At 39.2% G+C, this 25,069-nt stretch overlaps 1 protein-coding gene across 2 annotated transcripts in view; it reads left to right on the top strand.

Moving 5' to 3' along the window:
* CTNNA1 (catenin alpha 1) overlaps positions 1–25,069 on the top strand; it is a 173,833-nt gene that overhangs the window by 22,467 nt on the left and 126,297 nt on the right. Inside the window, exons 2-4 of one of the 2 annotated variants that reach the window (XM_084885053.1) lie at positions 3,117–3,218; positions 5,176–5,282; positions 7,720–7,915. In XM_084885053.1, the coding sequence (XP_084741179.1) occupies positions 5,178–5,282; positions 7,720–7,915 (301 nt within the window). In that variant the 5' untranslated portion in view covers positions 3,117–3,218; positions 5,176–5,177. The remainder of the gene's footprint in view (positions 1–3,116; positions 3,219–5,175; positions 5,283–7,719; positions 7,916–25,069) is intronic. The other variant, XM_084885052.1, reaches the window with a different exon arrangement.

Raw genomic sequence — 25,069 nt, 5'->3', positions numbered from 1 at the left:
CTACTGGGGATCTGCCCTCAACCAAGTACATGCCCTTTCAGTTCGCAGGCTGACGCTCTATCCACTGTGCCAAACCGGTTTCGGCTCAGTATCATTCTTGGCAGGGCCTTTGATTAAAGATGCCGTACAAGGCAGTTTACGTCCATGATGGTAATTGAAAGACTTGAAAACACACTGAATGGGTTTCTAGTTTTCAAGTGTCAGTATATTTCAACTTTCTCGATGTTAGTGATTGAGTCCTTTGCCTTAACACTTTTAGTGGGAGCCTGCATCTGTTGAATTTTTATGGGGGAGGCTAGAGACTTCTCAGAGATATTAATTACTTAAGGGAATATAAAGTTCTGGAATATAGAAATGAAAGGGATTTTAGGGGAGAATCTTGTTCAGTGGTTGCAAAGTATTGACAAAACAGGGAACCTTTGCTTGTCCCACACAATGGTTAAATTTTTTGAAACTAATTGCTAATGTTAAAGTTGGAAGATTTCACATAAAAATCTGCATCTGTTGAAAAATTGGATGACTTGCTAACCCTAGAGCTACTACATCATAAAGATTGTTTAGATCTGATGGGCTGCTGGTCATGTTTTCCTGATTAACGAGTCCTAGTCCCTCCTAAGAGTCTCCTCTGAGTCAGATGTCATTGGCAATTCATTATTGTGCTTACACTTTGCCTTTGTTAAAATTAAGAAGAAAGTGAAATTATTTTGTACCCCAAAGTATCAAAATTTGGAAAATAGAAGACCAAGAAGGCTTTTTAAAAATGAGAACCTTTAAATTATCAACATCTGTACAAATTTTTTTAAAAAATATATTTTTATTGGTTTCATAGAGGAAGGGAGAAGGAGAGAGAGATAGGAACATCAGTGATGAGAGAGAATCATTGATTGGTTGCCTCCTGCGCCCCCCAACACACAAACACATAGGGGATTGAGCCTGGAATCCGGGCATGTGCCCTGACTGGGAATCAAACCAGCAACTTCTTGGTGCATTAGGTTGATGCTCAACCACTGAGCTATGCCAGCTGGGCTGTCTAAATCTTTTTAATCTTCACTCAAGGATATTTTTCTACATGGATTTCTAGAAAAAGTAGAAGGGAGGGAGGAGGGGGGAGAGAGAGAAAGAGAAAAAGAAACATTGATGTGACAGAGACACATGGATTGGTTGCCTTCCACAAATGTGGGCTTTGGAACTTGCTACCGAGGTACTTGTCCTTGATTGGGAATCAAACCCACGACTCTTCGGTTTACAGGCTGATGCTCAAACCTCTGGCCAGGGCTGTACAGATCTTCAGGGGAGTCTTGTTCTTTCTCTAAAATAAACCTACTTTTTCTTTAAGTATCAGAAGTCCTTTTCCCTGATGGGGCTGGCCCATTCTTTGCAGGCTCACCTTGGGCAGCTTCTTCCCTCTTTCCTTCTCCTTCCAGGTATCTCCAAACAGCCTTCCTTCTCCTCCGCAGCTTCCCAAAGTCTGAGACCCTGTTTCTTAGACCAGAATGCTCGTCTTGGTTCTCAGGTTTTTTTATTTTTTAAAAATAAGTTGATTGATTTTTAGAGAGAGAAGTGGGGGAGGAGAGAGAACAACATCATGAGAGATAAACATATATCAGCTGCCTCTTGCATGCCCCCTCCTGGAGATCGAGCTGAAACCTGGGCATGTGCGCTAAACAGAACCTGCAAACGATTAGTGCATGGGGTGACTCACCCACCTGTGCCACACTGCTTTTGCTTATGTAGGACAAGGGCTTGAGCTTTGGTTCTAAAGCAGTAGGAATGCGTGTGTATGCTGCTTCATTTGCTGGTTTTCAAAAGGTACAGTTCTCAAACCTAGGGCTTTGCTCCCAGTTGGGATTTAGCTAACTACTGTCCTTCCCTGGGCTCCTGTTATTGAAGAAGGCTTTTTATTTTAAGAGGAAGAAGAAAAAAGATTGTATTTCTTTGGGAACTCGAATTATTTGCTTACTTGTTTAAGAATTAAAACAAATGTGATCACATGACTACTTCAGCTGGCTTCATTTATTTCTTGGCTCTCCTACAACCCTTGAGGAGTTTTCTGTTATATTTGTGTTGATGCAGTGACTGAAATGCTAGGATACAGGAGTGCAGAATCCATGGGATAAATTATTCTTTCTAAAATGTCTTATCTGTGACATTTGATGACATTTGCTTGAACTGTTATTAGCCCTTTAGCAATCCAAAGCACTCCATCTTCTAAAGTTTACTGATTTGGGCTCATCAGATTAGTGGACAAATAACCTTTAAAAACCCAAGTATAGGCCCGACATATCAGTGTAGAGAGCGTTATTTGCCCACTTGGAATGAAACAAATTCCCTGGAAACTGACATTCTGTATTAACAGATTAAGCAAATCCAAAATCTAAATTCTTTTTGGCACTCCATCTCTAATGATTCTAGAATTTTTTGATGTTTAGATAAGTCTTGGTGAAATGTTAAATGATACCTGTGCTGATATTTTCAGAAACATCTAACGAGGTCCACCTATTCATTGTCACTCAGGCATACATTTATGGCAGATGATACACATTAAAAAATATATTTTTATTGATTTCAGAGAGGAAGGGATAGAGTGAGACAGAAACATTCAATGATGAGAGAGAATCATCAGTTTGACTGCCTCTTGCATGACCCTTACTGAGGATTGAGCCCGCAACCCAGGCATGTGCCCTTGACCAGAATCAAACCCAGGACCCTTCAGTTCGCAGGCCAATGCTCTATTCACTGAGCAGCACCAGCTAGGGCTATACAGATATTTTTTAAAAAATATATATTTTATTGATTTTTTACAGAGAGGAAGGGAGAAGGATAGAGAGTCAGAAACATCGGTCAGAGAGAAACATTGATCAGCTGCCTCCTGCACACCTCTCACTGGGGATGTGCCCGTAACCAAGGTACATGCCCTTGACCAGAATAGAACCTGAGACCTTTCAGTCCGCAGGCCAATGCTCTATCCACTGAGCCAAACCGGTTAGGGCTATACAGATATTTTTATATTAAAGTTGTTAAGAGTCGACTAGTCACAGACATGTGCTTTTCTTTCTTTTCTTTTCTTTTTTCTTTTTTTTTTTTTTTTTTTAAATATTTTATTGATTTTTTTACAGAGAGGAAGGGAGAGGAATAGAGAGTTAGAAACATTGATTAGAGAAAATCATCCATCAGCTGCCTTCAGCACACCCCCTACTGGGGATGTGCCCGCAACCAAGGTACATGCCCTTGACCAGAATCGAACCCGGGACCCTTCAGTCTACAGGCTGACATTATCCACTGAGCCAAACCGGTTTTGGCTAGTCATCATTTTATAATCTTTTTTTTTTTTTTTTTTATTAAATATATTTTATTGATTTTTAACAGAGAGAACGGGAGAGGGATAGAGAGCTAGAAACGTCGACGAGAGAGAAACATCGACCAGCTGCCTCTTGCACACCCCACACCGGAGATGTGCCTGCAACCAAGTACATGCCCTTGACCGGAATCGAACCCGGGACCTTTCAGTCCGCAGGCCGACGCTCTACCACTGAGCCAAACCGGCTTCGGCTTTATAATCTTTTTTTCTGGTCATCATTTAAATACAGATTTTAGCATTAATTAAAATGAAATAAAATTAAAAAATCAATTCCTCAGCCACACTAGCCACATTTCAAGATATCTGTCACTTCTCTTCCTCTGTTCTCCTCCTTTTACCTTCACTTTCCCCTTCCTCTCTTATTTCTCCTCCCTTCTCCTCTCCTCCTATCCCTTTCATTCTCTTCATCCGTTCTCCCATCCTTTCCCTCCCCCCCCCCCCCCCCCATTTCCCTCCTTTCCTTGTCCTTCTCCTGTCATTCCTCTCTCACTCTTTTCTCTCTTCATCTAACTTTCTGTTCCACTTTCCATTTCTCTCTTCCGGACATCTGACTTCCTTCAGGACAAAGCCATGGTGGTGGGGGCCATGCTAGAGGCAGCTAGGGGCAATTAGGCCGGTAGGTGAGGGCATTTGGGGGTGATTAGGTAGGCAGGCAGAGGCAGTTAGGAGTGATCAGGCAGGTAGGTGAGCGGTTAGGAGCCAGTGATCCCGGATTGCGAGGTGGGATTTCCGACTGCAGGATCGGGCCTAAACTGGCAGTTGGACATCCCCTCAGGGGTCCTGGATTGGACAGAGTGCAGGCAGGACTGAGGGACCCTCTCCTACTATACACGAATTTTGTGCACTGGGCCTTTAGTCCTATATAATAAAAGGGTAATATGTAAATAGACTGAATGGCAGAACAACCAAACAACCAATCAAAGTGTAATATGCTAATGATACGCTAAGGCTGCTAAACTGCTCACTGTGATGTGCACTGACAACCAGAGGGGTCCCTCAGCTTGGCCTACACCCTTTTGCAATCTGGGACCCCTTAGGGGATGTCGGAGAGCTGGTTTCAGCCCAATCCCGCAGACCACTCCCCTAGGGAGGGTGCCAGATGCAGGGCGCATGGCTAGTGAGCATTGCAAGCCTCTCCCGATTGGGACTGATTGGACAGGAGTCCTTGGCAGGCACAGTGGGGCCTGGATGAGCAGGAGCGGCATGTAGGAGCTGCAGGTAGTGTTGGATTGCGGGTTTCGGCCTCATACCTGCAGGCTACCCAGAGGGATCCCACCCATGCATGAATTCATGCACTGGGCTTCTAGTTTAGATAATGTACTCTAGCCCTGGCCAATGTGGCTAGATTGGTTGAACTTTGTCTCCTACACAAGAAGAAGGTAGGTGGTGGGTTTGATTCCCAGTCTGGGCACATGTGGGGTTTTGGGTTTGATCCCTGTTTGGGGAGCATACAGGAGGCAACTGATTGATGATTTTCAAAATATGAATCTTTTGTATTAGGGCTCATTCACTTTAGCTTTTTATCTTACTTCTAAGTTGGCATGGAAAACTGAAAGAAATCCTTTGGTGCCAGAGAAGCCCAAAGGGAAAAGCTCTATATGTTTGATAATACCTTCTTATAGTACCCCTAATCTTTGTAAACTCGAAATCTTAAAAAGTTGTGTTATTGGGTTCTCATGTACAGGCTAGTAAGAATTTTGTCCATCTTGTGGTGAATGTAGCTTTCCTGATGTAAAAGTCTTTAAGTAGGAGATTTGTTACATATTTCATGTTTGTGTTGGTGTTTGTCTGACATTGACTTTTTGTTTCTCTTTTAGAAATGACTGCTGTTCACACAGGCAACATAAACTTCAAATGGGACCCCAAAAGTCTAGAGATCAGGACTCTGGCCGTAGAAAGACTGTTGGAGCCTCTTGTTACACAGGTAATCTTGTTACACAGAAAACAAATACATACATAGTTATTGTAACATTGTTCTATAGCAGTAACAAACAGAACAAAGTTATTTAGTTCAAAGGTTTAATTTGAGTGTTTGAGCATTAGGTTAATAGTGCTTAGATTATTTGGCTCCTCTAATCTATAATAATCTATAATAATAAAAGTATAATATACAAATTGACCAAATGGTCCAACAGTGGAACCATTGTCTGGATGACCTTCTAGATCACATGTGTCAAACACAAGGCCCGCGGGCCAAATCCAGCCCTCCAGGCCTTGCAATGTGGCCCGCACCGCGCTGTCATCACTGCACTCCGCTGTCAGTTTATGACATTGTCAGTTTATGACTGTTCAGTAAACCATTCGGCCCGCAATTTAGGCTGGATTTTAGATTTTGGCCCCTTCTCTGATTGAGTTCGACACCCTTATTCTAGATGAAGCTGTGGCTGAGAAGCAGCGGCTGAGGTGGCTGGGGCTGCGAAGGCCTACCCTTGCACAAATGTCATGCGTCGGGCCTCTAGTAATGAAATATTGATGTATGGAATCATTTAACCCCTTAGAAACAACCTTTTAGTTGCTGCTGCTTTTTTTAGTCTTAATGGCAACAATATGGGCTAGTGGTATGTAGTGCAACTTTCCAAATATTTGGACTTTGTAGACATTTTCTTGGCATTACTATTTACTTGGAACATATATCCAAGAAGGATGTGATGTGGAATCTTGACTGTTAACACCTGTTTAACACCTTTCATTGTCTATTAACAGGTAATTTAATTTGAGGGTGTTGTTTGGGTATGCTCTGTTACAAATACAAATATCATAATGGGGTGGCATTTCATTAACTGTTAGCAACTGCTTATGCACTTTTAGTGTTCTGGCACATTTGACTAGTGAGAGAGAGAGAGGGAGGGAGGGAGGTAGATAAGTAAAAATGTGGCATGTGCTTTCTTAAAAATTCCATTTCAACTGATAAATATAAATAGTACATGTATATACACATGTGCATTGCACATATATAATTTTAAAAATATGTAGGAGTGTGTGGTAAGACTCAGGTATATTTACTTTCTTGGAGCCCATCTACTTACTCTCAGTAAGTCTTTTGTGTGACAGATTAATAACAAATCTTCAGCCATCTTCATCCTATAGATTTTCTAGTATTACTAGAGGCCAGGTGCATGAAATTCGTGCACTGGGGGTTGGGGAGGGAGGGAAGGGAGCGGAACGGGAATGTACCTCAGCCCAGCCAGCACTATCTCCAATCTGAGACCCCTTGGGGGATGTCCGACTGCCTGTTTAGGCCTGATCCCAGTCACAATCTGGGATTGCTGGCTCCCAGTTGCTTGCCTGCCTGCCTGATTGCCCCTAACTGCTTCTGCCTGCCAGCCTGAACACCCCTAACTACTCCCCTGCCAGCTTGATCGATGCCTAACTGCTCCCCTGCCAACCCGATTGCCCCCAACTGCCCTTCCCTGCTGGCCCAATCGCTCCAACTGCCCTCCCCTGTTGGCCTGGCCACCCCTAACTGCCCTCCCCTGCCGGCCTGGTCCCCCTCAATTGCCCTCCTTCCCCTGTAGGCCTGGTCGCCCACAACTGTCCTCCCCTGCTGGCCATCTTGTACGAGGGTGTGATGATCAATTTGCATATTATATCTTTATTATATAGGATTATTATGTAGGATATGTATTTATGATGGTTACTGTTCTTGGCTCAAAATAACATTGTGATAGGCTACTTTGGGCAGTTGTTCCTTTCTTAAGGGTCTTCACTAATTAATTGCTGATATTTGTATGAAGAAACTGTAAAAATATTTCATAAGTAAGTTATCTTAAAATATTTTGCACAGGTTGAAAATGGGAAAAATGTGACTTTCAAATAAAACTGAATTCATTGTTGACCTCTTTCTGGAACTTTTTTTTTTAAATTGAATTTGTTGGGGTGACATTTATTAATAAGATTATACAAGTTTCAGGTATACAATTCAAAAATACATCATCTGTATATTGTATTGTGTGTTCACCACCCTAAGTTAAGTCTCTTTTCATCACCATTTATCCTTCTTACCCTATTTTACTCTTCCCGACCCCCTGCAACTTCTTATTGACACAAGGGTAGAGATTTCTAACTTGCTTCTAGTCAGTTTTTGATTTATAAGGTAACGAAAATCTAATATTCATGTTTGAGGAATTAAAGTATTTTCTATCTTCTACATAAGAGTTAAATTATTTGAGAAACTAAATAGAGTATATTGCTTTATACTTTAAACATTGAGAGAGCTTATATTATTTTTTAATGCTTAATGAAATATCATAAATGTGATACTTGTTATGAATAATTTATTTTTGCTATTTTGAAGATATTAGTCTTTCTGTTATTTTTATCTTAATTGACTGTAGTTTAATTTTTTAAAATGCAACTTTTAGGTTACGACTCTGGTAAACACCAATAGTAAGGGGCCCTCTAATAAGAAGAGAGGTCGTTCTAAGAAGGCCCATGTTTTGGCTGCATCTGTTGAACAAGCAACTGAGAATTTCTTGGAGAAAGGGGATAAAATTGCAAAGGAGAGTCAGTTTCTCAAGGAGGAGCTTGTGGCTGCTGTAGAAGATGTTCGAAAACAAGGTAGGTTAATATTGCTTTTTATATATAGAGGGGCAGTCCTTTTTAGAAAATTAATCCTGGAAGGTGACTTCTTGTGGTCAATATTTTCATTCTTATGTTTGCCAGTTGCTCTAATTCTGTGGTCAGCAAACTGCAGCTCACGAGCCACATGCGGCTTTTTGGCCCCTTGGGTGTGGCTCTTTCACAAAATGCCACGGTTTGGGTGAGTCTAATTTGAAGAAGTGGTGTTAGAAGTTTACGTTTAAAAAACTTGGCTCTCAAAAGAAATTGCAATCGTTGTACTCTGTTGACTAATGAGTTTGCCGACCAATGCTCTAATTAATCATATTCAGTTATTGGAGATACATTAAGTTGTGCTGACTTAAATTTTAATCAGGAGAGATAGTAACAAAGGAACAGTTTTTTTTTTGGAGAATTTGAATTCACTTCTAATGTGTGTTCCAAGTAAAAGTTGAGTCTTAGAAATGTCCATTTGATAAAAAATAAATGGGGCAGAAGTTTACATGTCATCCTATGCAGTATCTCTTTTTAGTTCATGCTAAAGACATAGGGATGATAAAATGTAAAAATGTCCATCAATTTTGGAAATACCATAGATATTGCCTCATTCTGTCAGACTGGTATGTGACATTAGTCAAACATATTTGCGCTGGTTTGAAATAAACTGAATCTGGGCTTAAAAAAAAATAATATTTTGGGGAACTTAGAACTAATAGAAGATGAAATTATAATCCACAAGTTACCTACCAGTAATTAACTATTAGAAAAGCTGTCATCACTGTGATGTTATAAATGATAAGAGGACTTTAAATGTGAAAGAGTAACTTCTTATGATCTATAGTTCTGTGTTAAATTTGTGTTCCAGCAGGGGACTTCAACAAAGACCTAGCTTCCTATAGGGCTGTTGGTGAACTGAATCCCTACTCCATGCAGGTGCTTTACTGGCCTTTGTGAGCACCTCATTGGATTTCTGATGGCTCTCAGCAATGTGCATGCATTGTCCATTGGAGTCTTAATGCCATATTCATCCCTGTGTTAAACAATGCATTAAATGGGTGATGCTTTCTTTAGTTGTTCTGAATTGGTGAACTAAGTATTTTTCTCAGTTTTTAGGCTGAAGATAAGTATTTCTCATACTGCAAGTGATGAGATTATTTAAATTACATAATACTAGCTAATTGGATGTATTAGTTTTCCAGGGCTGCAATCCTATATAATAAAAGCACAGTATGTAAATTATCCCCTTGACTCTTGGTCATCTGGGATTTTGACTAGGGGGCGGGGCAAGCTGGGGGAAAGGAGGGAGGCCCTGGCCTGCAGCTGCTAGGGACCCTACCAGTGCATGAATTTCGTGCACTGGGCTTTTAGTCTCTATAATAAAAGCCTAAGTGACCATTATGGCTGAATAACCAGAACAACCTGTCGCTATGATGTGCACTGACCACCAGGGGCCAGATGCTCAATGCAGAAGCTGCCCCTGGTGGTCAGTGCACTTGTACAGGGAGAATGCCACTCAGCCAGAAGCTGGGCTCACTACTGGTGAATGTGCAGTGGCGGAGGCAGGAGCCTCTCCTGCCTCCATGACAGCGCTAAGGAGTAGCAATTTGAGTGGTAAGGAGCATGAGCGGGCTGGCGGTAAGGAGCAAGGGGTCCCGGACTGCAAGGGGGTGCAGGCCAGGCTGAGGGACTCGCCCCCTCCCCTCTAGTGCACAAATTTTGTGCACCAGGCCTCTAGAAACATATAAGTTACTACAAACTTGATGGCATAGAACAGTAGAAACTTATTGTCTCACGTATCTGTTGACCAGATATATGAAATCAATGTGTCAGGGTTGACTGTTACTTGGGGGCTCGGGAAGAATCTTCCCATTCTTTTTCCTAGCTTCTGGTGGTTCTCAGCATCTTTGGTGTTCCTTGGCTGTATACACATTGCTTCAGTCTCTGTCTTCGTTGCCACATGGCATTCTTCCTGTGTGTCATGATCAAAGTTCCCTGGATAAGAACATCAGTCATTGAATTAGTGTTCACCCTAATTTAGTATAACCTCATTTTAACTTGACTGTATCTGCATAGACCCTCTTTCCAAATAAGTCCACTTTCACAGCTTCTAGGTGGACACAAATTAATTCAAAACCCAGTAGAGTGGGTCTGGAATTTATTCTTCTTAAAGCAGTTTAATTGTCTGGTTTAAGGTAATTTTTGAGCTTTTTGTTGAGAAGCTCAGGATGGCTTTTACTTCATTATTTTCTGTGTGAAAATTTTACTCCCCAGGCCTTCTTGCCTCTTGTAATGAAAAGTACAGTAATGCTAACAGATGAATTTGGCCAAGTGTTCATTGAGTCTAGTGATTAAGATATTTATTTTCAAACTACATTTAATTGTAGCAGGCAACTTTTTCACTCTATTAGTATTCCTTGGTTCAAAAGATTCTCTGATGCAAATTTGTAGCAATCATGGTAACAATACATGTACTCGCTGCCCCAGTTTTCAATGCATATCTAAATTATTTTTTGTTAATTGTTATTTTTGTTTATATCTAAGGTAATCTTGTGCAGAAATAATCAAGTTAAGATGAAGTCATACTGGATATTTTTTCCCATTGATTTTTAGAGTGGAAGCTAAATTTTTTCCAGATTTTTTTTTTTTTTTTTTAAGTTTTACAGTTTTATATTTTACATTTAAGCCTGTAGCTTCTTTGAGTTAAATTTTGGGTAATGTGAGGTTTAGGTCAAGTTCTTTTTCCTCCTCAGTGGACATCCAGTACTCTTTGTTGAAAAGACTATCTTTTCTCCATTGAATTGCTTAACACCCTTGTTAATAATCAGCTGTACCTCTGTGGGATTATTTCTGGGTTTTCTTTTTGTTTCATTGATCTGTGTGTTTTTCCCTCTGCCAGTACCCTACAGTCTTTATTGCTGTAACTATGTGAGTGTTAGAATTGGATAGAGTGATTCTACCTACGTATTCTTTTTTTCTAAATTGTTTTTGCTATTCTAGTTCTTTTGATTTTACATATGAATTTTAGATAATTTTTCTGTATATCTACAAAAACTGATTTTGATAGGAATTACATTAAATTTGTAATCAATTTGGGGAGAATTGATAATTTTACTAAATTGTGTTTTCTAATTCATGAATAAAATGTTTCTATCTGTTGAGATCTTCTTTAATTTCTTTGATCAATGTTTAACATACAGGGTGGGACAAAGTAGATTTACAGTTTTATGTGAAACACAGTTTTATTATTTTTTATTATTTATTAACTAGTGGCCCACTGGGAGGGGGTGTGTTCCCTAGACCGGCCTATGCCCTCTTGCAATCCAGAACCCCTTGGGGGATGTCCGACCACTGGTTTAGGCCCAAACCCACAGAGATCCCTGCGGGATCAGGCCTAAACCGACGGTTGGATATCCCTCTCGCAATATAGGACCTTTGGGTCCTAACCACTGACCTGCCTGCTGCCTGATCACCCCTAACTGCTCTGCCTGATTGCCCCTAACCCCTCTGCCTGCCTGCCTGCCTCCATGATTGCCCTTAACTGCTGCTGCTGCCTGCCTGCCTGCCTGACTCCATGATTGCCTTTAACTGCTGCTGCCTGCCTGCCTGCTTGCCCCTATCTTCCCTCCCCTGCTGGCCTGATCTCATCCCCAATTGCTCTGTCTGCTTGATCACCCCTGACTGCCCTCCCCTGCTGGCCTGATTTGCCCCCAACTGCCCTTCCCTGTTGGCCTGGTTGTCCCCAACTGCCTCTGCCTTGGCCCCCACCACCGTAGCTTTTTCTGGAAGGAAGTCATATGTTGAGAAGATGGCCAGTTGACCTGGTCTAATTAGCATATTACCTTTTTAGTAGTATAGATTATATAGGATGGATAGGATTGCTTAAATGGGGAGGGGTGAGCCTTTTTCATCAGGAAGAGATGCTCTTGGCAAACAAAAATACATAATCCCTATATCTGGACTGATAGCTAGCCATATGCACTATATTGCCACACCAGTCCTTAAAAAAATTGAACCGCTTTCTTACACCTTACACTAAACAGCTGTTGCCCTTAAAACCCCTCTTCAGCCCCCACCTTAGGTTCTGCCTTCGCAGGTCACCCAGATTAGGTTCTGATTGGTTGGTTTTCTATGCCAGTCAGTGTCAAAAGTTCCACCTCCTAGGCAGCCATTGGCTCCTCACAGTTCACACAGAATTGGTTCTGATTGGTCAGTTTCTATGCCAGTCAGCATCTCCAGGCCCATTAATGGGCCTGATCAGAGAGGCAGGGCTGATCAACAGCCCCAGCAGAAGCCTGAGAGAAAGAGAGGCATGGATGCTGGCCAGGCCCAGAGCAAAAGAGAGAGGCAATTGTTGATTAACAGCTGCCATGGAGGCTGCGGATCAGACTCTGCCTCGCTCTTCCCCAGGCCTTATCAGCAGCCCCCTTGGCAGTCAGTGCTGGTTGGTCGAGCCTTCGGTCATTTTGGATGTTATGGACCCTGGGTTTTTACATATTAGGATGATTGTATTTTCTGTATGAACAACTGTAAACCTACTTTTGTCCCACCCTGTATAAGTCCTCTACATGTTTTCTTAAATTTATATTATTTTATTTTTGAATCATAAATAGTATTATATATATTTAGTTTTGTGTTCCCTTTCAAGTCCTTGGCTACATGCATTTGCATTTTACTCTAGTTTTAACTTTAGCTTTAATATCATTTTATTATTTTCTTTTTAAAAATTTAACATGAATTCCAGGCATTTGAAAGTGATGTAGTACAACCGTGGAATTTATAATCTTTAAAATTATACACTTTCTATTGTATCATTGCTCTATTATTAGACTTAAATGTTTTTATGCTTTAGATATAAATTACTAATGCTGTAGTGAGTGAATACCATGTATATATAGTGCTATACTTCCTTTAAAAATAATCTTCAAGGTATGTTTCCAGGAGTAGGAATATAGGGCAGAATCTTTTTTACAAATCAAAGTAAATTCATTTACAAGACAGTGCACAAATTAGTGTACAATTTGAAGTTTTACATATATTTCTACCTATATAATTATTATTCTTTAGGAATAGAGGTTTTAGGGATTTTTAATGTATTAGTAAATTGTTCTCTAGTAGAGTTATATCTTCAATGTGTTAATGTTCACATATTTGCAGTTATAAGTAACAGAAACTCAACTTGTTTATATAAGACTTGTTTACCCAAAAGGAATTTATAGGCCCTTGTATATTATTGGGAATCTCAGTACAGTACGTCCTTACTTAACATCATTGATAGGTTCTTGGAAACTCTGATTTTAAATGAAACAACATGTAATGAAATCAGTTTTACCATAGGCTAATTGATATAAATAAATAAGAGTTAAATTTTGTGACATATTTCTAGTCACAAAAGTACCATCAAACTTCTACGACCCAAAACACTTCTAATATTAAACACTTCTAAGTAAATATGAGTTGTACATACATTTTAGAAAAATTAATACGAGAATTATTTTCCAAATCGCTTATTTCATTTCAGAATTGTGGGTGGCTGAATTCTTTACTGGCAGCTCAGGGTGCAAGGTGGGACCCACTGTGGACAGTATTTCCTTCCATTGCCGGACACATCCACTCAGACTGGAACATTGTAGATGTATTTATTTACCTCTTGTGCACATCTTTGGGATGTGGGAAAAAGTGGGAGTGTGCAGAAAAAAACCCATGTGGATGTGGGGAGATGTGCAAACTCCACACAGCAGTGGCTTGGCTGGGAATAAAACATTTTTAAAAAAATCAACGCTATAATGAAGCAACACTGAACAAAACAACATTTTTGAGCACCTGTAGATATTGAGAAGAGGCATGGCTAGATGTGACTGACTCAGATATGAGACATTCTTCATGACTTCATTTATTTCAGTTTATTTCTATTTTCATACGTACATATGGACAGGATGCCCACCTCTAGACTGAAGTGGCCATCCTAGGTTTGTTATCCCAGCAGAAAAAGAACTTTTCCTCTTCACTGTCTATATTTTGGTCCTAGAGGGGACTGGCTAACTTTGCTTGGGTTTTGCTTAGCACTGAACCAGCTTCTATTGCTAGAGGAGACTGATAAGCCAGACTGAATCACATGTTCACCCCAGCAGACAAGAATTGGCAGGGGGGAGAGGTATAGTAAAATGATGTTGAATAGAAACAAATTGTTAAGTAATGGGATAGTCCATTAAACATTTTTTTGGTTATCTTTATAGGTATAAAATGTTATTTAATTAAAAAAAAATTGGAGCTAATATTTACAATATCTTCACGATTTTTAGTTAATACTAGAGGCCCAGTGCAAGAATTTGTGCATGGGCGGGATCAGGGCAGATTGGGGCAGGGCCCATAGGGAGTAGGAGATGGCGGGAGGTTGGCTAGCTGGCCCTATTGGGGTGGGGAGTGCAATTGGGTGGGGTGGCCAGGGGGAGGGGCTGCAGGAAGGGGGCCACCCAGCCCTGATCCCTACTGGGATGTGGGGGGTGTGATCAGGGCCGGCCAGCCAGGGGGGGGGGTTAGGGGGGGTGGGGGGAGAGGCTGCGGGCCTATAATGGTGGGGCAGGCTGATCAGGGGTGGGGCTAGCTGGGGGGAAAGGGAGGGAGTGTTCGGCTGGCCACCTGCTCTTGATCTGAGTGGGAGAATCCGATCAGGGGCAGGCTGGCAGCAGAGAGGGTACCCGCGGTTGGCTGGCCAGTCCCATCCCCTGATCGGGTGGTTCGTTGGCCACAGTGGGTGTCATAGCAACTGTTCATTATGGCCCTTATGGTTGCTGGCTTTATATATATGAAATGTATTGATGCTTGTGAGAGCCTTAGGGCTGTGATAGGCATCTATAAGCAGTAGTGCTTTGTTGTTTTATTTCTTTTCTTACTGATTGTTATTCTATCAGATTTTCTGAAATTGAGACAAAGCCTATTGGGATCACTAATATATTGGTATTGCAGAGGTAGGATTAACTTGGAGTTGAAAATCAAGACTTGACTGCTTCTGTCTGTAATGGTTTTAAGGGTGGGACCAGATTTATTGTAGTCTTGGAAAAGGTGGTAGAATTCTGTTGAACAGAACAAGCCAAGGATTGTAACTAAACCTAGTGATAGCAACTTTTACTGCCTCTCATGCCATTAGTGGTATGGCAATCATGGAAGAAAAATCAAATCATGGAAGATTTTTCTTCCATGATTGCCATACCACTAATCACAACCTGTCACCTCTCATGTATGTACTTTTATTTACATGGTAGTCAACATGAAAACATCTGGATAACTCACTGCAGCCTCGTCTCCAATATTGAAAAAATATTTAATAGTGACATCTACATATACCTTCTCTCCAGATGGCTAGAGGTGAAAGTAAATTGCTCGTCCAATAAATACAAAACAAATACTTTAATGTTTGGCTTGTAGTTTCCCCTCTTTCATGTCTTTATATTTAGGCACTATTTGTCTTAAGAATTTTTGAAAGTATTCCTCTCAAGTTTCGGTTTTCAGATCATTATTTCATTTTAGGCAAACTTTGATTATAGTGAAAGTGCATTGTTTTTGAGTAGAAGTAGGACTTCAAATCCCTGAGAACAATCAAATCAATGTTATTCAATACTAAGTCTCAGTCGTTACAAGAACTTTTTTTTTCTTTTCTGTAGACAGTGTCTTGTCATTTTTAGAGCAAGAAAACATTATTTATTGGTCTACTAAAACACTAGAGTTAAAACTATTGAGTTTGGTAGCATCTGTGTTATCTTAACAGCTATAGTTGATTGACGAGCATACTCTTTAAGATCTTATTGCACAGATAACTTCTTAGCTTTTTAAATCTTGAAAGCACAGAATTACCCAGTCAGTTAAAACTGATGGTCTCTTAGGACATTGTCTTAAAGAAGGGATAGGCAATGAGGATTTTTAATTGATACCAATTAAGAGACATATTTTATATATTTCAGTAATTGTGTAGTGAACTTGAAGACATAGATGCCATCTTCCTTGGTACAGCTTCAGTGATTTCTATATAGGGAGAAAAAACCCACACATATGGAGAAAGGTGTGTGTGTACATATATAAGTATGTGTGTATGTATATGTTTGTGCATTATGAATCTTGGCAAGGCAATTTTAAGGAAAATGATAAATTTTATCCTTGACAAAATTGAGCACAAGCTGTCAAGCTCTTCAGGCATAATTTTCTTCCTGGCAACTGACTAGAGTCAGATTGAGGGAGGTGAAAATTGGTACCCTGTCCAGTGCAGATGTTGACAGCTTCAGACTGATATACTCACATCTAATATAGGCAGCCTGGAAGTAGATGTTAAAAGGCAGATGTGATCAGGACAAAGCAGCTGTCAGTGATTGTTTGAAAGGTAGACAGGAGACAGAGTAGAGTCTGAGTTTGCTAAGTTTATGGTCTAAAGACTTGAAATATATCTATGAGGAGCTTTATGTGGGTGTATGAGAGAGATTGCATTTTAATTTGTCTGGTCATGTTAATGTGGTTTTAATCAGGTTGGCACTATGAACTTGATCTTATATATGGGCTCTTGAATATTTCACAGGAGAAAAATGACAAGTATTTCTACCCTAGAATGTTGAGTATGGGTTTCAAAAAGTGTTAATAATAATGCTCTGGAAGAGCAATAGCAAAGAAAGATTTTACATTTTGAAAAAGCTTCAAGTTAATTAGGATTTCAGATTAGTATAATCACAAAAAATTAGATCTAACAAGAAAGCAGCTGATTTTTCTCATACACTTCTTGCTTTTGAGTTCTGGTTTCTCATTTGTTATCCTGCCTTTTCCCCTTGCCATCTTGGTAGATTTTTCATCCTGTTTCTCCTCTTACTTTTGTGGATACCTCTTCATGTGATCCCCTAATGGCTGGGTCTGTTGTTAAGAATTGCTCCCACTCCAGTTCCTGCCCTTCATATGTTCCTGAAGACTGTGATTAATTTAGCACTTGTTCATTATTGACTCCCATTCCTCCACTGTCACAATTTAATCCATTTTCTTTTGCTCTTCATTTAACCTGAGCAGGAATAAGTAAATGTAAGTTCCAAAAAATCATTAGCTGGTTGCCAGTCAGGTGTTTTATGTCTTAAAGTTGTCTGTCTGACTTAAACTGTAAGTCTCTAGAGTGGAGACTGTATTTTTTTTGACTTGGGATGTGTCAAGGATGCTGTCTGTTTTCTGAATCACCACCCTTGTATGAGCATATGCTGCTCTGCAGAGACTCGAGTTCTGGGGTAGCCGTTTTGGAAGTGAGGAAAGGAAAATGAACTTATTAGATTTTAATGTTTGCTGTGATTTTGAAATTGCTCCTCTTTTTTTCTTTTTGGTTTATCTTGTAAAACTTACAAAAAATAACACTATCCAGGATAATAATACTATGGCAAGTAATATTATTGTCTGGTATCCAATGTACCTGAGGAAGTTATCTCAGATATTACAATTATGACTTTGGCATGACTTCAATCATTATATTGCAGTAACGTCTACTAGTTAATTTTTTAAGAAAGTGATTCTCAAGTTGAAATGCATGTTATGCACTTATTTACATGTGTAATCAGAAAGTAAGTGCCTCTCTTTGGAGTGTTTCTGAATAACAGTAGGGCATGCTTGAATTAGTAGGAAAACATGAATATGTGTGGTACTCTAATTTTATTGTTTTTGATAAAATCAATCTATTCTGTTGACTGTTAATTCGGAATTTCTAACCCTGTTCCTTACTGCCATGGGATGGGAAAGGATGTAGGTTAAGTGTTTCTGGGTGTGTTTTGAACAGATTCTGATGGCTCTTAAATGTTTATTTCCTGGGTTCATTTTTCAAAAGCTAAACATTGACACCCCAGTCAAGTTCGTTCTCTCTCTCTCTCTCTCAATAATAAATCTTTATTGTTCCCATTATTACAGTATTCCTCTTCCCCCCTGACCCCATAGATCCCCTCCACATGATTCCCATCCCCACCCCACCCCATGCCCTTACCCCCCACCACTGTCTTCATCAATAGGTGTAAGATTTTTGTCTAATCTCTTCCCGCACCCCTCAGACTCCCTTCCTCCTGAGAATTGTCAGTCCACTCACTTTCTATGTCGCTGATTCTCTTATATTCACCAGTTCATTTTGTTCTGAAGATTTTTTATTCACTCGAGGTTTAGATTCACTTGTTAGTAGGTATGTATTTGATGTCTTTTTGTTCATAATTTTACCTTTACCTTTTTCTTCTTCCTCCTCTTCCTCCTCTCCTTCAGCATTTCATGTAATCCTGGTTTGGGGTTGATGAACTCCTTTAACTTTTTCTTGTCTGTGAAGCTCTTTATCTGACCTTCAATTCTTAATGATAGCTTTGCTGGGTAGAGTAATCTTGGTTGTAGGTTCTTGCTGTTCATCACTTTGAATATTTCTTGTCACTCCCTTCTGGCCCGCATAGTTTCTGTTGAGAAACCATCTGACAGTCGTATGGGTACTCCCTTGTAGGTTACTAACTGTTTTTCTCTTGCTGCTTTCAAGATTCTCTCTTTGTCTTTTGCCCTTGGCATTTTAATTATGATGTGTCTTGGTATGGTCCTCTTTGGATTCCTCTTGTTTGGGGTTCTGTGCGCTTTCTGGTCTTGTAAGTCTATTTCTTTCACCAGATAGGCAAAGTTTTCTGTCATTATTTCTTCCAACAGGCCTTCAATATCCTGTTCTTGTCTCTTCTTCTGGCATCCCAAAAATCCGGATGTTGGTACGCTTAAAGCCGTCCCAGAGGCTCTTTACACTATCCTCACACTTTTGGATTCTTCTTTCTTTCCGCCTCTCTGGTTGGGTGTTTTTTTGTTTCCTCATATTCCAGATCTTTGGTTTGACTCTTGTGGTACGTTGATCTACAGTTGAGTTTCTGTATATTCTTTATTTCAGACAGTGTATGCTTAATTTCTGACTGGTCCTTTTCCACTTTTTTTTTTTTGGCATTCTCATTAAGGTCCTTGAAGGTCTCTTCAAGTTTCTCAGTGGTTTTTAGAAGATTCTTGAGTAACCTTATAAATGTGATTCTGAACTCTATGTCGTCCAGTAGTTTACTTTCCTCCATCTCTCCCATTCGTGACACGCTTGTGTCTCCCAAATGTGTCACGTATGGATTTGAGGAGTTGAAATCTGGTGTCTTACTCTGATCACTAGGTACACTGGCTTCTAGATCTCCAATGGGGTGCAGGTCAGCTACTGTCTGAGGCCACCCTGCAGGAGCTACCGTGAAAACAGCAGTCCTCTTCTCCCTGCTTGGAGCTTGAAGGCTTTGGAGCTGTCTGCACCAGTTAAACTGCAACAGAGAAGGCCATTCATTTGCAAAATCCTCTGCTTGGAGCTTGGGTGTGTTTGTAGACTGTGCAGGGTGGAGTCTCAGGGCATCACTAGGCTAGGGCATGGCAAACAACAACGGCTGGCAGTGAGCCGATACTGCCGACAGTATCTTGCACCCCAGCACAGTAAATAATTATTCTTGCACACAGCTCTGCAAGCAAGCCACCCTCACTTTCTGACCCGAGGGCAGACAGTCAGCTTCTCCTCAGAAAGTGGATTTCAGAGAGATTGAGAGCTTGTCTCTCTTCTGGTTGAAGAAAGCAATGCCCACCGCCAGCCGGGATCCGCCGCCAGCCCGTATCGCACGACTACCCCCTGTACCTCAGTTTTTCAGCGCTTGTGCTCTGAATGCTCTTTTCTCTTTCCGTCTAGTTGTAGAACTTCCACTCAGCCAGCTTTCCGTGGTTCTGGGTGATAGACGTTTTGTCTTTTAGTTGTAGTTTTGAAATTGTTGTGCATGGCAGCAGTTTAGATGTTTACCTATGCCGCCATCTTGGATCTCCCCAGTCAAGTTCTCTTAAAGTGTCTTTCAGGAATTCTTTTAATTGTCACTTTATAATTATGGAGGTATCATCTAGGGATCTTTGGTTTTTGCCAAATATCCCCCATTGATGAATGGAAAGGCAAAGGAGGAAAGGATTAAATGTTTTATTCAGATTCATCATCATGTCACAGGGCATGCAGATTATGCCAGATAAAGATCATTTGGTTCCTTCCCATAGGACTATGAAACTTGTTATTCTTTGCAACTATATTGCCAGTTTATCTTAATTGACAAGTGTGGAAAATATCTTATTACCAGACAATGGAAAATGAATTTTAAAAATTGGGGAAGAAGGGAGGGAAAGGGTGTGGGACAGCTTGGGAGATGGGTATTAATTCTTGATTATCTTGGAGTAGCAAATAATTTTGTGAAGCCTTGGCCCTGTCAGTTTATTATTTTGTAAAGTAAAAGTTGGTGGAATGGCAAAAATAGTTGTATCATTTTCTAAGATCCTAAACTTAATCAGATGTATTTAAGAGAATTTGGTGTAAAGTAATTTAATGAGTGGAGATAAAGCACTAAAAAAGTAACTTTCAAGAATTAGAAATCCCATATGGGGAAGTTTTAGGTATTTAAAATCCAGGGCTGAATTGTTTTTATTTTCTATTGTGTAAAAAGATGCCAAGCCATTAGATATGGAGTTGGGGGTGGTGTTTATAACAGACTTACCTATGATATTATTTGCTGGCTTGCTGTTTTTTTTGTTTGTTTTTGTCCCCCCCCCCCCCCCCCCATCCTCTGGCTATTCCCTAGGTAGAATTGGAAACTTTTTTTAAACAAAAGTAATTTTCTGCAGTATACATGCTTTTAATAGAGCAAAAAGAAGAAAATAAAAATCAGCTATGATTTTTGTTTACCCAGAGGTGAAACCAATGTTTAATATTTTGGTCTAAACCCTTCCAGTTTGTTTTTTATGAATATATTCATGTAGATAGAAATACGTTTTGCTCCATTTTATCATTTGTTTTCACTCAGTGGATCCTGAACATCTTTTAATATTAATTTTTCTTCAGTGGATTCTGAACATCTTTCAATATTAATTTTCCTACAATGTAATTTAAAAAATATATGTATTTTTTAAGAAAAATGATCTTAAATATAATATTACATGCAATAAATATTAATATTTTAAGAAAAAAGTTTTTTTTTTTTTTAAATAATCCTTGTGTGGAGCCACCCTTCATTTTATTTTACACACACACACACACACACACACACACACACACACATATATATATATATATATATATATATATATATATTTGATTTTTTACAGAGAGGAAGGGAGAGAGATAGAGTTTGAAACATCGATGAGAGAGAGTCATCCATCAGCTGCCTCTTGCACACCCCCTACTGGGGATGTGCCCGCAACTAAGGTACATGCCCTTGACCGGAATCGAACCCGGGAACTTTCAGTCTGCAGACTGACGCTCTATCCTCTGATTTCGGTTTCGGCAAGAAAAAAGATTTTAAGTATAATATAATTACCAAAACTATACTAACATAGTATGATATCACAGAAGTTGTAGGAAATATTAAAAATCTGCAAATAACAGGATTACTTCTATTATATTCTAAATTATATGTATACTAGAGGCCTGGTGCACGAAATTTGTGCACTGGGTAGGTGGGGGGTGTCCCTCAGCCCAGCCTGGATCCTCTCCAATCTGGGACCCCTCGGGGGATGTCCGACTGTGGGTTTAGGCCCAATGACTGAATAATATCCTCTACAGAATAATATGACTTCTGAACCAGAAAAACCAAAGAGTTCTCTAATGTTATGGTCAGAGTTTTATTCACTTTTCAAATATTTAAAAGGAGTGTGGTAAATAGGACAGTTTTTATTATACTTTATTTTTATTATTTATTTTGAATATTTTTATATCTGAGAGGAAGGGAGAGAGAGAGATAGAAACATCAATGATGAGAGAGAATCCCTCATTGGCTGCCTCATACATGCCCCACACTGGGGAATGAGCCTTCAACCCCAGGCATTTGCCCTGACTGGGAATCGAACTGTGACCTCCTGGTTCATAGGTTGATAATCACTAAGCCACACTGGCTGGGGAGAAATTAACTGGGGAACTTAAAAGCATGTGTGTATATATGCATAGCCTGTGGACATAAATAATAGTGTATTGAAGGCCTGGGAGGGGCAGGTGAGGGGTGGGAGGGTGTTAATGAGAAAAAACAGAGAATATCTGTAATACTTTCAACAATAAAAATAAATTAAAAAAATTGACTTTGGTAAAAAATAAAAGGCGGAGGGCTGTAATTGATGACAAGTCTAGTATGAGATATTTGAGGAGAAAAAAACTTTAAAAATCATTTTAAGGGAAAGATAAAAGAAACGAGCAAGGGCATCTGGGAAATCTGTGGGAGAAGAGGAATTAGAATTCCACTTATGGCCATGAAATTTATTCTGAAATGAATAAATAATTTGAACATGTTGATGGTAAATGTCTTTTAACTCTTCTGGAAGCTTCTGTCATTTCCACACAAGGCTGTTTTTTTGTTGCTCTCAAAAGCATATTCAGGTGGATGTCTAAAAATATCTTATCTTTGTTGGATTTGGCAATTGATAATAGTATGCTCTCATAAAATATTTTATTTAAGATATGTCTACTTAAAGTGTCTATAACAGTTGACTTCTACAGCAACTAAACAAAATATAAAGACATGTGATTGGGCTGCATATGCCCCCTTCCCCTTATTTTACCACTTATCCATATTTTTGATAAGCATTCAAGACAGCTGATTCACAAAGCTTTCATATTTCATAATGTATGCTATTTTTACTTTTTCTTTTTGCAGTGACTCTAATTACCATGAGTTTTTTATACCCTGGGAAAAAAAAGAAAAAATTTTTATAGACATTTTGAGTGATTTAGATTATTCCTTTCTAGGAAACCCTGAGTTTTATGTATCATAGACATGAATTAAAGATATTTTACAAATTTTGATTATTTAAAAACTTTTCTTTAGTGTGTGTGTGTGTGTAATAGAAAATTTAAGGTAAGCACATGAACATAAGCAGCAGGAAATAATTACCCATCAGGCTATGTCACCTAGTGATATACTATCTCTGTTAATATTGTGTTTATTGTTGTGGTTTTCCTTATCCCATCTTTATAACATAAACACATTGTGTTCTCCAATCTCATTGTGCAGTATAAATTGTTCCATATTTGCTATTTAAGGTGCAAATAAAAAATTTCCCCATTAATAAAGATATAGGGAATGGGTAGATTATCTACTTTACAGAAGATAAGCCATGTTCCTCTGTTCGGCTGACAAAATTCTTATATTTTTTCTGGACCTTAAGGTAGAAATGAACATATTAGAAGTATCCTTAGTATTATTTTGCTCTATCTATTGATCTCCTTGGAGGACTTTTGAAGGCTGTAGAGATATTTACATAGCTGGGATCCGTCTTATGGCATTGTGGTTGGGAGCTATTCTTATAGAATGACATATGAACTTTTTTGTATGTGGAGTTGTAAATGGGATAGGTGAGGCAGACTACAAGTTGCTAAAAACAGGAAGGAACCTCAGGTTGGCTTAATTCCTTAAAAAAAAAAAGATGGAAAAGTTAATGCCCAGCAAGTAGAACTACTGTAAGTCAAGCTTTGTAGCTATTACCACGAAAGGACCAGTTAGTTTTTACTAGTACTTTCGGCACTATGGAAAATGAGTGAAGGAGGCTCTCTCTTTTCTGCTTCACCATTACAAATTAAAAGCTAGTTTTTCCTTCATGCTTTAGGAAAATTGCTAGCATGACTTTACTACTAAAAATGTAAGAAACAGTTGGTGTATGTACAATGATCATGTTCTGAATAAATTTAAGAATTGAAGATAGTAGATAGGTAGTGTGAAAGTGGCATGGAAGTATTTGTTGAGCTTCACATTTATTACCTCATTTAATTTTCAAAACAACCCAATGAGGTGGCAGATGATATTTTCATTTTATGGAAAACAGGTAGAGATAAAGCAGTCGGTTGGGATTCAGATCCAATTCCAATACCTTGTTTTATCTGTACCAGACAGTGTTCTGGGAGAATAATGTACAGTTGTCTCTTGAACAACACGAAGATTAGGGGCACTGACCTCTATGCAGTCAAATCTGCGTATAACATTTGTCTCCCCCAAAACTTAGTTATCTCTTGGTATCTGCTGGGTATTGGTTCCAGGACCTCTGGTGCAGAATCCAAAATCCGAGGGTGCTTAAATCTTCTATATAAAATGGCATAGATCAGTGCATACAATTTTTCTTATCCATGGACTCCCAACTGCAGATTGGAATAGTGCAGGTATTTATTGAAAATAAAATACATTTATGTGAACCTGTGCAAATCCTTGTGTAAGGGTCAATTATATATTCAGTAACATTACTTTGTGACATTATTTGTTTTAAAGGAGCAGCATAATAGAATATCTCATGTTTCCTAGGCTCATGTTTAAAAAGAAAAACAAAGCTTTTTATTTTTTTATTTTTACTGTCTATCTCATGCACACACACTCCTACAGTTTTCAGACCTGTCCTTTCCTTATAACTTTATAAAAAGTTGAATTGCTTTGAAGATAATTCACTCAAGATATTTGATGCTTTAGAGATGTCCTGATCTTGTCCTGTTCTAAGATAGAACTATTTTTTTTTGTTTACTTCCTTTACAATTGCCCTTTGTCTTTGTTTTGCTTCAGAGGAACTCAACTTTTGTCTTCAGCTTAGTGAGGGAAGAATGCCAGCAGATGGATATGTTTACAGATCTGATTTCATTACAGAACAATAGTAGTTGGTTCTTAAGTTTCATCTTCTTTATATCTTAGTTAATACCAAATGTAGTGTAGTTGACTAGAGATAATTGGGACCAGGCCAGAAGACCCAGTTGTATAATCAACCATAACTGCTGATCATGTGACTGTAGACAGATTACTTGTCTTCCTCAGTTTTTCCAATTTGCCTTTTTGTATGAGGAAATAGTGCTTTTGATAACTCTTACAATTATGCTTAAATAAATATAAACTAGTTACATTTTATTATTTTTAAAGAACTCTTGATTTTTTTTATATATAATATTTTGTGTTTAAAAAAACATTTTTATTGACTTTAGAGAGGAAGGGGGAGAGGGAGAAAGAGAGATAGAAATATCAACGATGAGAGAGAATCAGTGATCAACTGCATCCTGCACTCACCCTACTGGGGATTGAGCCCACAACCCAGGCATGTGCCCTACCCAGGAATTGAACCTAGACTTCCCAGTTCATAGGT

The sequence above is a fragment of the Pipistrellus hanaki genome (genome assembly GCF_964339955.1).
Source record: "Pipistrellus hanaki genome assembly, chromosome: 5".
NCBI classification, from domain to species: domain Eukaryota; kingdom Metazoa; phylum Chordata; class Mammalia; order Chiroptera; family Vespertilionidae; genus Pipistrellus; species Pipistrellus hanaki.
Note: the sequence above shows the minus strand (reverse complement) of the source record. Positions and strands in the feature narration are given on the sequence as shown.